The sequence below is a fragment of the Terrapene carolina genome, unplaced genomic scaffold, assembly GCF_002925995.2.
Source record: "Terrapene carolina triunguis isolate 2854851 unplaced genomic scaffold, T_m_triunguis-2.0 Scaffold238, whole genome shotgun sequence".
Taxonomy (NCBI): domain Eukaryota; kingdom Metazoa; phylum Chordata; order Testudines; family Emydidae; genus Terrapene; species Terrapene triunguis.
In genome coordinates, this window is record NW_020664589.1 from 5,508,098 (window position 1) to 5,523,309 (window position 15,212).

General features: G+C 44.8%; 1 protein-coding gene across 5 annotated transcripts in view; it reads left to right on the forward strand.

Moving 5' to 3' along the window:
* The window catches only part of LOC112101967 (collagen alpha-1(XXVII) chain), a 224,618-nt gene that overhangs the window by 103,469 nt on the left and 105,937 nt on the right, over positions 1-15,212 (forward strand). For all 5 annotated transcript variants that reach the window (XM_026657347.2, XM_026657346.2, XM_026657349.2 and 2 more), the window contains exons 15-18: positions 5,155-5,208; positions 5,659-5,703; positions 13,129-13,182; positions 15,033-15,086. In XM_026657347.2, the coding sequence (XP_026513132.1) occupies positions 5,155-5,208; positions 5,659-5,703; positions 13,129-13,182; positions 15,033-15,086 (207 nt within the window). The remainder of the gene's footprint in view (positions 1-5,154; positions 5,209-5,658; positions 5,704-13,128; positions 13,183-15,032; positions 15,087-15,212) is intronic.

Here is a 15,212-nt window from a genome sequence, read left to right on the forward strand (position 1 = left end):
GTTTTGTCTTCTGAGGAAGCGGGGATTGGACTTGAACAACAACCGCTCCAGCCCATTTCAACAAACTTTCCCCCGCAAAAGGACAGTTATTACCATCTTTGATACCATTTAAGAGATTGTCAAACAAGGGGGCTTTTCTGTCTTAAAAACTCTCCAGCTAAAAGGGAAAAGAACATGGGATGTTGTTACAAAGAAAACCTTATTTAATCATGTACATTTCAAATGCTTTAATTCTTTTTCCTTCTCTTTCTGTATCTTTAATAAAAGGTTATTAGGATTTTTAATGGTGAGTTTGCCATGGTACACACAGGCTGAGGTCTCTGTATTCCGAACCCTGACCCTTGTTTAACACTATTTAATGTTGGACAGTGACTGGGTTATGTTAACACCTTTGATTTTTTGGGGGGCCTCTTTGTTCCATCTAAATTAATACAACAGGCTCTGTGACCTATCTGAGTTTGAACCGTGCATGTCACTTCTTTGCTTTGAAAGCACATAGTTCCTACTTTAGGTTTCCAAAACCCCAGAAAGAGCGACCCACTCTACAAAGGCAAATCTAAGCAGTTTCCATTGGAAATATCATCACATTCACACTAGACAATGGTTAGGGATTGTTGTTCTAGCATCCAAGGAGGCTGCTACCATTCAGGCTTGGGGAGGTTCTGGGAAACGGGGGCTCCAAAGGGTGGGAGTTTGTCTGGGGGAGAAGTTCTCTCTTGCATGCATCTGTAGGCAGAGGAGAGCTCTCTTGATGTCACAGTACTTGCAGAGGATGAGTTGCTTCAGCTCTGTATATAAAATATGAGGAGAGAAGTGAGTTTTTTCTTCACCCACTTTGTGCAGGGGAGCTTGAACTAGACATGGTTCCAAGGGATTTGTAATAATCCTCCAGGAGGAGCTGGTTCAGAGAGTGGGTGGGTTTAGGAGACCCTTAGTAAGGCTGACCTAGGAAGGGACCCCCATCCTCCTTCCACTCCACCTCATCCCCTGTCTCCTCCTTATCATCCCTCCATCCTTCCTGCCACACGGAGTAAGAAAGGGGGAGATGGTGGATCTTCTCTACCTCCATCTCCCCTCTCTTCTCAGCTGGTGGCAAGAGGCTCTTTTCATAGAGCAGGGTCAGCAGTCTGACTAGGCATGGCTAGAACAGCTTCCTTAAGGTGACATTAATTGTTGGGGTCATGCACTGCGTGTCTTGAAGCCCACATACCTGCACCCTGCCAAACTTCATGCAATAGTTTCCTCCTGTTCCAATTCTGAATGCTCAGAGAACCATGGCCCCATTTTCCAGTGGCTTCCAAGCTCCCTGCGGGGGTTTTTTGCTTTGCTGTTCGAAGGCTGAAGAGCAGAATTAGTTGTAACTGGAGCCTCCTGCTTTCGTAATTAACCGTGTGGGTGAGCGCTAAGTAAATGCATTCCTACAAGAAGCCTTTATGCTGGAAGGTATGAAAAGGGGATCTGTTTCAATACAGCCTCAGCTCAGCACTCGCGGTGAGTCTGCAGCCACATGACCTCCTGTTATAGAAATATTCCTCCAGCAAAGGCTTCCCTGTTTATTTACACATTACAGGAGAGCTTGGTGCACTGTATCGCTGGCTCCCTTCATGGGGGAGAGAGCAATCCGAAGCCTGTTTGAATACAGACCTGTGAAAGCTTTTTTTTAATAACGTGAACTCTAGCGTCTTTCCTAGCCTGATGCATTAGTGCTACAAGGGTAAAGAGTCCTCACCACAGCAGAATTTCCAGGCTGTTGGGGTATGCCTATCCCTGACTATTTTTTATCCTTCCCCATCTCCCAATCCTTCTCTCGCCCATCCACAGATGATAGAAATCAGAGCCGATAGCACGCCAGCAAGTTGCTTTCCTTTCTGGGTCCGTGATTGTTTCAATATCCTTTTTTAAAAGCCCCATAAAGCTCCGTTTGAGCCAGAGAAACAACATCAAGCTCTTGAGGACTAAAATACTGTTTTTAAGTCTCTGTGGAGATGAGCAGCTCCAGCAAAAATAAACCAGCTTTGACCAGTGCTGAGAAAGATACCATAAGCCTATTCCAAGGAACCAGCAGAGTTGTGGCTGTTTTCTCCTGAGAAAGGGAAGAGTGCAGTAGAACCTCAGAGTTACAAACTGACCAATCAACCACACACCTCATGTGGAACTGGAAGTACACAAGCAGGCAGCAGCAGAGATGACGACAAAAAAAAAAAGCAAATACAGTACAGAATTGTGTTAAAAATAAACTACTTAAAGGGAAAGCAGCATTTTTCTTCTGCATAGTAAAGTTCTAAAGCTGGATGAAGTCATTGTTCAGTTGTAAACTTTTAAAAAGAACAACCGTAATGTTTTGTTCAGAGTTACGAACACCTCGGGAATGGAGGTTGTTTGTAACCCTGAGGTTCCACAGGAAAAAAGAGAAATGGAGTCTGAGTGAGCTTTCACCTCTTCATTTTGTATGCACAAATACTTCTCTGCAGTGACCGAACTAGAGGTGGAAAATATCCCCTTGGAGTTAGTATTGCAGTGCTAGACATATGGATCTAGCTCTAAGTCGGTGCTCTGCGGAGAGCACCTGTGAAATCAGTTAATAGTACATGAGCTGGTATGTTTACTAGACAACAGAGCAGACAAAGTATAATTAAAGTGTGTGTTCCATAGAATTCATTCATGTGGCTCAGGTAATGGTTTAGTGCAGTGGTTCTCAAACTTTAGTACCCTTTCACACAGCAAGCCTCTGAGTGCAACCGCCCCCCCTTATAAATTAAAAACACTACTTTATATATTTAACGTCATTATAAATGCTGGAGGCAAAGCGGGGCTTGGGGTGGAGGCTGACAGCTCGCGACCCCCCCATGTAATAACCTCGTGACCTACAGTTTGAGAATCACTGGTTTAGTGCCACAGATAATGGAAGAGGAAAATCCATCACTGTTCAAGAACTAAAGAGAATGGGAGAAATTCTGACCCAGAAATCCGACTAAATATGAACCTGGTGCATCGTAGATGAGCTGCAAGATGTACCTCTATGCCCCAACCATTCCTAGTGATTAAACTTTGGTTTCTTAGCAGACTTGTAGAGCTCTAGGGAGCAGCAGCCAGGGGTGCGTGGTGCTACGTCTCAACTTAAGCCCTGTAACTTGCCCACTTACGATACCAATGAGTGCCAAATAAATGCTTGTAATAATATGATAGAAAATAGCAGCTCTGGGAATGTGCCTTTATACTAGCACTAAAAAAATGCCTCCTCAGCAGAATGTTAGCGTAAATTAAAGTTCTGAATTAACCCAGCCATTTCTCCTCTGGGGTTTAAATGGCTTGCAAAATGCTGAAAACTCCTTTTTAAAACAATGCCAAAGACAGACTTGTAAATAACCCTCAATCCAGGATTCAAATACAAAGATGTTATTGAATTAAAAAATGAACAGATTGTTTCAACCTCTGAGGGAGCATTAGGGATTCAGATAGATTGATATCCCCAAGGAGGGCTCAGGTTTGAAATGTTGGATGTGACAGGAATCAGAGGACCACTTTCTAACTTAACAGGAGCCAGCCATTGTCTTCTCCGCTCTGGGTAGCTCATGCCCTTGAATGTCAGCTCCATTTGTATTGCATAGCAGAATATGATGCTTCATGCACTGTGGGAGAGGGCCCTGGATGTGGAAATCTTCTTCAGTGAATTGCACCATTCTCTCCACTGCTGGATTTGAAGAACTTTTGGAGTAGGAGCTCATTTAGAACTTCTCGGATTTCTTCTGAAAAGGACTTTTCACTGCAGATGTGGATCCATCTATAACTGTTCTTTAATCCTGATGGACAGAGGGATGGAGGGAAATGTATCAATTCACCAGGGTTCATGATACAACCTCAGTGGTGTTTAAAGCACCAGCCACAGTGAATGGTTGAAAATGTAGCAAGCGAGCTGTACAAAGGCAGCTAAATGAGCCAGACCACCCTGGCCAAGATCTCACTAGGTATCCAATAAACTGGGGCTAGGATTTTCAAAGGAATCTAATGAAGTTAGGCACCCAACTCCCATTCAGTTTCAAACTTCCTTAGGCTCTTTTTACAATCCCAGCATAGGAGTCTGCTAAGAGAGCCTAAGGGCTAACAATTTAAGAATAAAGAAACAACAGAAATAAAAATGCAGCAGAGTATTGGTCTGTTACCTTTGACTGTTTCGGTGTAGCAGTGCTGCTATGGAAGTACTTTTTAAACTGTTAAACAGATTATGTAGCAAGCTTTACAGGAGACGGTACAAAAGTAATTGGGTCAAATTTCAGACCTGTTTCGTTGGAGTGGCACCTGCTTCAACCAGGTCTAGATTTGATTCTTAGACTTGAATGTAGATCCAAGAATCCGCTGAATTTAATCCATAGCTTTCCTAACTTCATATTGTTACCATTTCATTTTTAGTCTCCTACCCCCTCCCCACCCTCGGCAGCACATAGTTTAGATTCTATATGTGAAGAACTTTCTTGGTGTATATTCCTTAGCTGTTAATCCCATATTGAGTTTTGGAAGTTAGGTGGTATTCCACCTACTTAATTTCACTGTGTAGATTTCACCTGATATATTTCTATACATAGTCTATATTTCTTATTTTAGGGCCTGTCCGTATTCCCATTGAAGCGCATGAACTTCCATGGGAGCAGGACTGGAACATTCCTTTTTTCTTTTGGTGTTGTGCATTGTCGAACTTTAACAATTCTCCACCAAGTTGGCTGCATTTCAGTAGTGGATGAAGTGATCCCTGCAGAGAGCTTCTGTCTCAGTTAGTTACATTTACAAAGTGCTTTGCTGTCCTTCATTCTGAATTAAAAATGTGATGTGAGTAGAAGTTGCTCTTCTTTCTTCAGTATTCCAAAAGGCATATACTTGGTATTTCTATACTTAGCAGCTATCTATACACTGATTATAAATCTCTTGACTAACAGGATCCTGCTTCCGTTGAAGTCAATGGCAAAACTTCCCTTAACTTTAAGGAGAACAGAATGTGGCTCTTAAGTTTTCAAACAGCAAGAAAATCCTCTGTGTATGTTACCCATCCCAGTGAACTGGTGAATAGGGTTAGGGGCCCTGGCAGGAGGGTTTTCATGCCATATATCAGGATCCATCAGCTACACACCTAATACATTTGATTTATTGTGTTTCTCTTACCAGGGAGATATGGGCACGCTCGGACCAATAGGTTATCCAGGACCAAAGGGACTTAAGGTAAGAGAGTAACTGAGCCTTGCGCTCTCTTATCTGTCCAAACCAGGAATGACTCTGCCCGAAGCTTGTTCAGTTCATTGTTTGGGTGAAAGTGGTCGTCTTTACGAGGAGAAGGTTGGGCAGTAATATTTGTCCACTGACCAGTAAAGGATGGTAGACAGAACATCACTCTGGCAGTCTGCAGCAGGTGTGGATTGCTGGGGAATGCAAGGAACATTTTCTCTGCAACTCCAGACCACGAGGGGTAATTGGCAGTAAATCCGATGATCCACCTCAGAGGCTGTATGGGGAGAGACCTGGTGCAGAACCTGTGGCCCAGGCCAGATGACCCTCGATGCCATGCTTTTTGGTCTATGGTCCCATTAGCCCTGTCAGTGACTAAGATCTGATTCAAGTCTTCATGATACAGTAGCAGTGCTCAAACTCAATCTGGGCTTCCTCTCTTTTCAGGGGCTGATGGGAAACCCTGGAGAACATGGACTGAAAGGTGATAAGGTGATCTGAATACTCCCTTATTGCACTGTGTTTTATTCTGCATGTGAAATCCCACTTGTAGCTTGTTTCATATTCTGCACCACGTTATGTGCCCCATTCTCCTTCCTCTTCTGGCTGTCTACCAGAAATCCCATCCTCTTCATCATTTAGCATCTGTTCTCCTTTCTTGAGACTCCCATTTGTATTTTCCTTTCTTTTAAATAAGATGTCCACCCAGTCCCTGGCCTACAGAACTCTTCCCAAGGCATCACATGGGGTGGGAACATTGCTACAGTGTATATGATCTTACCCCTTTAGTTTTTCTGGTAACAAATATAGGCACAACTGTTAGGGTGGGGATTTGAGATCAGCATGAATCTTACTCTGATGACAAGAATCTCTGCTATGGAAAGCCCATGGTATGAAAATTTACTTCCCTAAGAATCTCCACCTCATCTCAACACCACTTCCTTTAAAAAGGGAGGAGGGGGCAGAAAACCTCATTGGGTAATATTTCCCTTTTGGATGAGTTTTCTAGGCTAATCATGGTTAGCTCCTCTCTTTACAATGATGCTATTGTGTTTGGGTTATATATAATGCATTGTATGACAATGTGGTTTTGTTATGTGTTTAGATCTTATCACTGGATTGGGGTAGAAGTAGGGCTTTAGCAGCATTGTCGCCACTTTCATTTATTAGGGCATGTTTCAGGGTGTCTCGCAATATGACACAAACATGCAGGCCGTGTTCTTTCTTCTCATGAAGAAGGTGATTGAGAGACCAGCACAGAAGCTGGATGAGACGTACCTACTGGAACCTCGATTAAAAAACAACATTAAGAGATGCAAAACCTCATGTAACTGCTCTTATTTCAGGTTAAGATTGGTTAATATCAAGTTAGTTTGCTGATAAGGAAGAATCGATTTAAACTAAATTGATACAAGCCACTTTGAAGTGGAAATAAGGGGTGGGAGTTGCATGGTTTAACTAAATTGGTTTAAAATGCACCGTGAGTTAAACCAGGGCAAGTGTGTGTGTAGACCGGTCTAACGCCCATAAATGACACCCTCCTGCAGATGCTTGGTTGTAGGGTTTGTTTCTTCCTTCAGAAGAGGGCAATGCAATAGGGTAATTAGCCTTATGACATTGACTGCTTGGGAGGATAGAGCAAAGGGGTAGTAATTGTATTGTCCTCCTCCTATTTTTGGAATGTGTTTTAATGGCAATGTTGAATTCATTCACTTGCTGCTGTTTTTAAAGTGTGGTCTATCGGCACTAAACCATGTATAGGGAAGCCATGTCAAGGAGCCAGATGCCCTCGTGCTCTGCATTGTGCTAGCAGCTCACTGTAGCACTCCCATGTACCCAGGCTCAGTTTCTGCTCTATACCACCTCATGCCTCTGGGAGAGTGGGGGGGACAACTTGGAACAAGGCATGTTTGGGCAGAAGGGAGACTTCCCTATAAGGGTGAGTCATGATCGCTATAAGCAGGAATCCTGACCCAGCACTAACTCCAAGGGCCCACAAACTCTCCCGTCAACGCAGCCTGCTCTCCCTGAAGAATTGGCTTACCTTAAGATGCTGAATCCCTTAAGAATTGGCCTCACAGGCAGTATCGTTATCCCCTTTTTACAAAGATGATCAGATCTGTCTATTTAACGCACTTATATCCCCCCCCATTACCACAGTGTCTAAGTGCCTCACAGTCCTTAATGTATTTATCTTTACAACACCCCTGTGAAGTCAGAAAGTTCTAGGGGATTGGATCTGGCTCTCCTGTGCCGCAGTCTAGTGCCCCGGCCCCTACCCATTGTTCTTTCATTGCTACCTGCCATCCTGCTTTCGGCCTCTCTCTCTCTTTCTTTCTCAGCAAGGTTGGAAGGACCCAGAGTTTTCTCTCCCTTCTCTGACCACTTCTCCCACTACATCCTCCTCTGACTGGGCACGCTTCCTGCCTGGCTTTCATTAAGGCCCGTTCCCACTCCAAGAATGACAAATGATCTAGCTCAAGCCTTCTCTATCCTTAATGAGTTGACTTTTCATTTCAATATCCTGGGGCACTGTCAGAAAAACAGACCAACCCAGCGATGATATCACAAATGGGAGAAAGCTTCCAGACAACTTGAGTGCATCCTTTCCAACAGTCTCACAGCCAAAGCCCTGGGAAACACAAGGCCAAGTAAATAAAATCCATGTAGACTTTGACAGCCTAGTTCTCTTTCACACAGGTGACCGCAGTCAGTTTTCATATTTTAGCTATAAAGCCTTTTACCCGAGAGGCCAAAATCTCAAAATATGCTGCACTCACTTGCACAGATACAAACGAGACATATCAGCTCAATAGTGAGATTGGGAAAGTTGGATTTTCTTTCGGCCTGTGTTCTTCAGCTTTTTGGTTTTGTGATTTTTTTTGGCATCGGTGCAGCCAGTTGGCCTGTTTCTAATACTTAAACTTAGCTTTTCTAAGTGATCAGTAACCTGCTGTATTCATTTGGTCTCATGCTTCTTTATCTTAGTGCATCTTTTGGTCATATTGATCATTCTATTTTTATGTTGTGCACCATGAGCAAGAAACAGGTGTCTTCTTTCCTATCTTGCTGTATTATGTTTTTTATTATTTGTATTCTAGTAGCACATAGAGACCCTGTCTGATACTGGACCTGGTTGTGCTAGCGCTGTATATACACACACAGTAAGAGACAGTCCCTGCCCGCAAAGAGCTTACAAAGAGTCTAAATAGACAAGACCGACAAAGGAAGGATTGTCATCTTCATTTTTCATGTGGGGAACTGAGGCACAGAGAGATGCCCAAGGTCACCCAGGAAGTCTCTGGCAAAGACCAGGAATTGACCCCAACTCTCGAGTCCCAGTCTATTGCCTTAGCAGCAAGACATCCTTTTACTTTTGCTTCCTTCCTCTTTCAGTTCTGTGAAACTACGTTCCATCCCAACCATTACTAGGTGCCCCAGCATCTTTCTTTGATGCTCGTATTTCCTCCATATATGCTATACAATTGAATCTGTTAATAGAGGTCTCAGATATAATTAAACTCCTTTTGTAGTGAGAGGACAATCCCCAGATTGCCCTCCATTTTGGTCATGGTGCCCCTCTGCGTAGAGTGGAGTGGGAGAGGTGACTTGAAACTAAGACGGTTCCGTTCTGCATTCACCTCCTGGATGTCTCATTACTAGTTTCCACCTCTGTTGTGCATTTTACATGGGTTTTATGTAGCCCATGGCCTTTCTCTGATCCCTTAATATCCCTCTTCTGCCTGTCAGATCTTAACTTCACCACTACCTTCCACTGTCTCCTTTATCCAAACTTCTCCTTTGCCCTAAAGGCCAGAAACCTAAGACACTTCCTTGGCACCCATGTTTCCCTTTTGTATCTATCTTGTCTGAGAGTTTGTCTACCACCATCTCTGGGATGTTGCCAGTATTTGTCCTTTCCTGGGTGCTGCCTCTGCAAACAGATAGTTATTCATACCTCTATCCCTTCCTGACTAATATAAATCCCTTTCTGTTGGGTGTGGTGGCTAAGGTTATGGGGAACTCCTTGGCTGAACGCACTGGTGTCCCCATCCACATCACAGATAAACTTTCTGAAGCATAGCTGGGCTCTGACACACTGTTTGACCTAGTTACAGCTAACACAGTTCAGCCTCCACACAGCAGCATTTCCACTACGCAACCACGTGTCAAGTGTGTTGGCTTGTGCACACCCTTCATACTGCACATCCATGTTTGTGTCAGCTGCCCAGGCTCCCTCAGGAGAATGCACTGTCTCAAGCAGGCCCTGCCGGAGGTACTAGGTGGGGTATGTTTTTGCCATGCACTTTAGAATGCCCTTCCACAGACACACCTGGGAAGTAGGACTGCCTGACTCATGTACACAGCAGATAAGGGTGGGGGGTCCCATCTGCACGTCACAGCTATGTTAGAGACTGACAGTCTTGGTAACAATCCTGCTCACAAACTGGGGTCAAAACAATAAGGAACCACAGCCAAGATTTTCAAGTGTCTAGTGACTTTGGGTACCCAATCTCGGACATCTTAATGGGGCCTCACATTCAGGAAGTGCTGAGTACCCATCCTTTGAACAGCCAGGCTCTTTTAGGTGTGTCAGGTTGTCACCTTTGAAAGTCTTCATATGCTAACCAGGTTGAGTTTGCATGTCAACCATACCATCTCACAACCTGGTTACTAGCTAGCGTAGATGGCTCGAAGGCTCAGGAGAAAGAAACGGTCAGCTTTATTGAGCAGGTCTACTCTGGCTGGGCATCCATACTGACTCCTAACTCAGATTCCAGAGTCTTGTCCCAGCATGGGTTGGGTCTTGTGTAAAAACCTGGGGTAGATTCTTGAAGGCAGTTGCTGATGTCCTGTTCAGGAATGCAGAGACGGCTTCCCTAGAAAGTGACCAAAGAATTTATTGCAGGAGGTGTGTAGAAGGGGCAGCCCATTACAGAACCAGAAGAGAGGGGGAATGAAAGCACCAGCTCAGCTCTTCTCTGGTCAATGTGGAGTTAAACTCCAGCCCTGTGTGGAGCTATACGTTTTTAATATATATCTCTCCCAGACATTAGACAGCATCTGGAGACTGAAATGCTGGATCAGCAGGAGTGGTGCAGCACTCACCCCCACCAGGCTGACAATAATCAGTAATCTTTTGTAATTATTAACTCAGTTCAGATGAGAGCAGCCTTGATTGGCCTAATTCATTCCATCTGCCACTTTTTGCTGTCGAGCAAAGGTCTGAAAGGGAATGAGGGCTTTGAGGGTGTTCTGCATCCTTCTTGGCAAAGGTGGGGCTCTATCACCTTCTATCGGGGCTGGCAGAACTTGGCCCCGTGTGTGCGTCTCTGTCTCGGTGGAGATTTCCCCACTTTGCTGCCCTGGAATCGGAGAGCAGGGCTGGTGGGGGCACCCTTAGGCGATGACAAGCCAGCAGGCTGGAATACCTAATGTGAGAGCCATGCTGCTCCAGAGGGAAGATGGGAATTAATGGTAGGCCCAGCAGTTCTCCTCAGAGCTGCGGTTTACAGGATCTTCCTAAGGAAGAGCTGGAGTTACTTTAGTTATACAGCTGCAGTGTCCCGTTAAACCCTGCTATTACAGTTTCCTAACCTAGACAGTTACAGGAGAAGCACGTGGTCTTCTGGCCTACTCAGCTCCTGGGTTGTTTTTTCCCCACAGTGAAGGAAAGCTCCCTTCACCCCTTTGCCAGGGAGGTCTGCTCCAAGCTCTTTGAGGTAGTTATCCCCCTTCCCAGCACCAATTGTATGAGGCAACACAGCAGAGGAATTAAAAGTTTCTGCATGCTTTGCAACAAAATGTGCCTAATCCATGTCAAACACACACACATTCCAGCCACACTGCTGAAATGCTATAGACTGTGTGGCACCATGGATAGCAGCCGGACAGATATACACGGGGCATGCCACGCTTGGCTAGTGCTGCCTGAATCCATCCCATGAGTGGTTCTATACCCTCAATGCCTTGAAGGTCAATGACAATGGGTGCAGCCTCTAGTCTCACATAAGCCAGGGCACCCTAATCGCTTCCACTGGAGGATCCCTTGTCTTCATTATAACCTCTTATGGGGAAGCCTATGTTCCAAAGAGAATGGTTCGTTCCAGAATGATCATGTGGGACTGTCCATAACTAATCTGCTTGTGGTAAGGTAGAAGCCCCTCTGCACATCCAGACTTGGAACTCTGTTCCTTAATGTCATCTTTACACATGTCCCATGAACTACCACTTCTTTCCTCACCCCTACCTCATCAAGATGATTGAAGACTGATTTCTCTTTCAGATGATCTGTATCAATGGCTTTATGTAGGATAAAGTGTATCACTCCCATCCATGAGCACTTACTTTAGTCTTTAGCTGGAATCTTTTTAGCCTGCACAGGTCTGGGACCCTCCATGTATTTTCCTTTTAAGCAGTTTTTTTAATGCATTGCATATATCAGCTTGGTTATGAAACAAATAAACCTTTTCTTATGGCTCTCAGTTACCAGGTTTGACAAAGGCAGGCTGGTTCTCAGAACAAACCCAGCTTCTTCACGCCAGGCTGCTCTCCCATCTCTCAGGGCAAGGGATGGCAGCCCAGTGAGTTGGGTTTTTCAAGGCTAGGGTGGACAAAAGACTAGAAAATGCAGGACATTAGAAAATTGGAACCATCCAGCATTAGCAAGAAGATGGGCTGGACCATACAACAGGTCTTTTCCATCTCTAATGACTCCCATACTCAGGGTTCATCTTAACAAAGTGGTGGCACTTCCACTGATCTTCTCCTGCACATTTAGAGAAGCAGTTATGCTCATTAATCTCTATAATCATTGAGTGCTCAGTTGTTAACCTGAGTGGAATCTCTCCTCCTGGGGCTTTTTTCTCAAGTGTTGGAAGTCTGTGACTCTACATCTAAAGTTTGTCTGTCTTCCATACAGATTCCATTTAGAAGTATAGCCGTATGCATTGCTCTGTGCTGCTCTCTTATAAGAAAGCCAGGTCTGGATGTACTGAAGGCATAATGTGTATGGGATGCAGCCTCCATAGCATTTGCTGCTATTTGGCCTTGTCATCATGCAAAACTTTTATAAAGATTACTTCTCACATTTGTGTTGGGGAGAGAAACTGCCTTACCCGCATTCCTCTCTATTCATTAGAGCAGGTTTCCCAAATCTGATTTCCTAATCAGTTCCTCTGATGGAACAGTTGTTTCTAGGTGCCCAGAAAGTAGGGATCCTCTACCAATTTGGAGAAAACAAAGGTCCCGTATTGGGTCATCTGTCTAACAGCTCAGTGCTAGCCTGTCGATTTCTTAGTCAGACTTCATGGCTGCGATTCTAAAAGGGACTTAAGTCTCATTGAAAGTAAGTCAGCGTTAAGTGCTTAAACCCCTTTAGAAATCCCAACCTAGATTTCTGCAGTAGGTTGGTACTGAGGGATTTCAGTAGATGTCCAATACTTTTATAGGGAAGGGGTTGATCCGTGCTCCCAGTCCCACGCTAGGCCTTCAGAACCCCCTGGGAGCCAGGCTCTGTAGAGGAGAACAACCTAAGAGGAAAGTTCCATTTACCAATAAGCAAGCTGGCTGTTTTGCTCAGCTGTATTTTGACATTTCATCACCTATGTGTTTGCTACTAGCAAGGGAAAAGCAGCCTGTAGTCCTCTCTTCTAACATTTTTCACAACAGGCACAGGTATTTATTTTCTCTCTCCTGTGGTTTTGTTTCTCAGTTTAGATTTGTTGCTAGGAAAGGCATATTTTGCTCAAGATTGTTGTGATGGATTATATGACCTTTGGTTTGTCACCAGTTCTGTTTGAAAGGGGCCTGAAATGAAATTTCTGCCGTGCAGTACATCGTATAATTTTCTATAGACCTGGACCGTTTTGCCATTGATGGTGTATATTGTAACTTTCTTTGGTGATGTGTATTCAGGGTGATCAGGGACTGCCAGGTGTTCCAGGAGATATTGGATTCCAAGGAGACAAGGTAATTGCTTTCAATTTTTCTTCTTACATAGATAACATGCATAGCTGCCGGCTTTCTCAGCTCATATTCAAACCATGTTCTTTTGAAAGCTCTGGTTCCTCCGGTCATAAAGACACTAGTTATTTGCATTGCACCCTCAGATTCACCCCCCACTCTACATATCTCTGAGAGCTTCTCAAACCAAAATCAATAGAATGCAATTTTTTTTAAACATGCAATTCTGTATGGGAAAATAAGGTGCTTCCTATGGAAAGGGCCATAACCTCCTGCAGAAACTGAAAGTGATGGAACAAGTTCTTCTGATTAGGAGCAATATGCATGGTCTGCTGGCTGTGAAGTCAGTGAATTTGTCTGCTACAGGGACTTAGGCCCCAAAGCAGCAAAGCACTTAAGCATATGCATAACTTTAAGCACGAGCAGTCGGAGTCCTGTTGACTTCAGTGGAACTACTGGTATGATTAATGCTACCCATGTGCTTACGTGCTTTGCTGGACTGGGGCCTCTGTAGTGGTCAGCCACACCTCCCTACAATAGCTTATATGTTCTTAGGGCCATATTAGAGGGTACAGCTCATTGGCATCAGTGTGGGTGACCCCGCTCATGCCAGGGTTGAATTTGGCCCCTAGAATTTATAGGTCTTTAGCATGTGTCCCTGCAAATACAACCGAGAGCAGGGAATTTCAGGCAAAGAAAGCATGCATGCCAGGTCCCTGCCCTACGATCGCATGAGTCTTTGTGCTACGTACCGGTGAACGCAGTACAGTATGCAATGGTCTGTGTAGCTCTTAGGATCAGGGTGCAGAGTGTGTGTTTTCCACGTGCTGGGGAGCAATGTGTGTATGTCCCACTGAAAAGATGCTGTGAGGAGGTGTGTGCTGGGTGTCTGGGTGCAGAGAAGGAGGTTGCCTGCATTAGCCAGGAAGACCACGTAGCAGAGAGGGGAAGTGTCTGTGTGCCGGATCCCAGGGAACAGATGTGTGGGTTGCCTGTGTAACAGGTGTAAGGGGCCAAGCATGCATATATGCCTGCCAGCCAGGGAGGAGAGTGTGAGCACCTGCCAGCCAGAGGTTGGTGTGTGTGAACAGCTGTGTAAGGACCTGTAGGGAGTGGAGTTGGCTTATTAGTAGGGTGACCAAATGTCCCGTTTTTATAGGGACAGTCCCATTTTTTGGGACTTTTTCTTATATAGGCGCCTATTACTCCATCCCCTGTCCTGTTTTTTCACAGTTGCTATCTGGTCACCCTAAGTATTAGCATGTAAAACTTTACGGCTCAGAGATGGGAAACCAAGAGATCCCTATGCCATGGGATGCACTGTGCTGGATTTTGGCTGGGGAAACCACCAATCAAAGGACTTTCAACAGCTGGCCTTAAGACCCTATGAGAGCGAGAAAGAAGAGGATGTTGGAGAAATGTAACTGTACAGCAATGTTAACTATAGGTGTCCTTCTAGAACTCGGTCTTCTTTAAACGAGTGACTCCTAAAGTCCTCTCCTCTCCTTCAGGACAGTCTTCCCCAGCCTTGTATTGGTGACAATATCAGGCAGCCCCATGAGCCATCACAGCTGACTCCTTTCTCCTCCCCTTACACATGCTGAGGTCCTGCCCCATATCCTGGTGTATGAATGCACCAAGGGAAAAGAGAGAGGCTTATGCTTGGCAGGTTTAATCTGTTCTACTGTGTCCTTCCATGCTGTGGTCATCCACCCCCCAAAGCACTGGATATGACTGGAGTTGTCAGGATGAAAAGATTCTCTCGCTGTTGCAGAAGCATGGGGTGGGGGCTTTACAGTGGTTATTTTGCATCTGTTTAATTCTGTTTACTGAAAAATTGTTTCTCTGTTTCCCAGGGCAGTCAGGGCTTTCCTGGAATACCAGGAGCCCGAGGGAAGCCAGGTCCCCTTGTAAGTAATGCCTTTTAACCATCTTCTGTTTCCTAATCTTGCCTCTAAAGAGTTCAGTGCCCAGCTGGAAAGACGGCTCGGCAGGGTGGATGTTATTCTAAACAGGAACCTCAGCAGCTGTCTTAC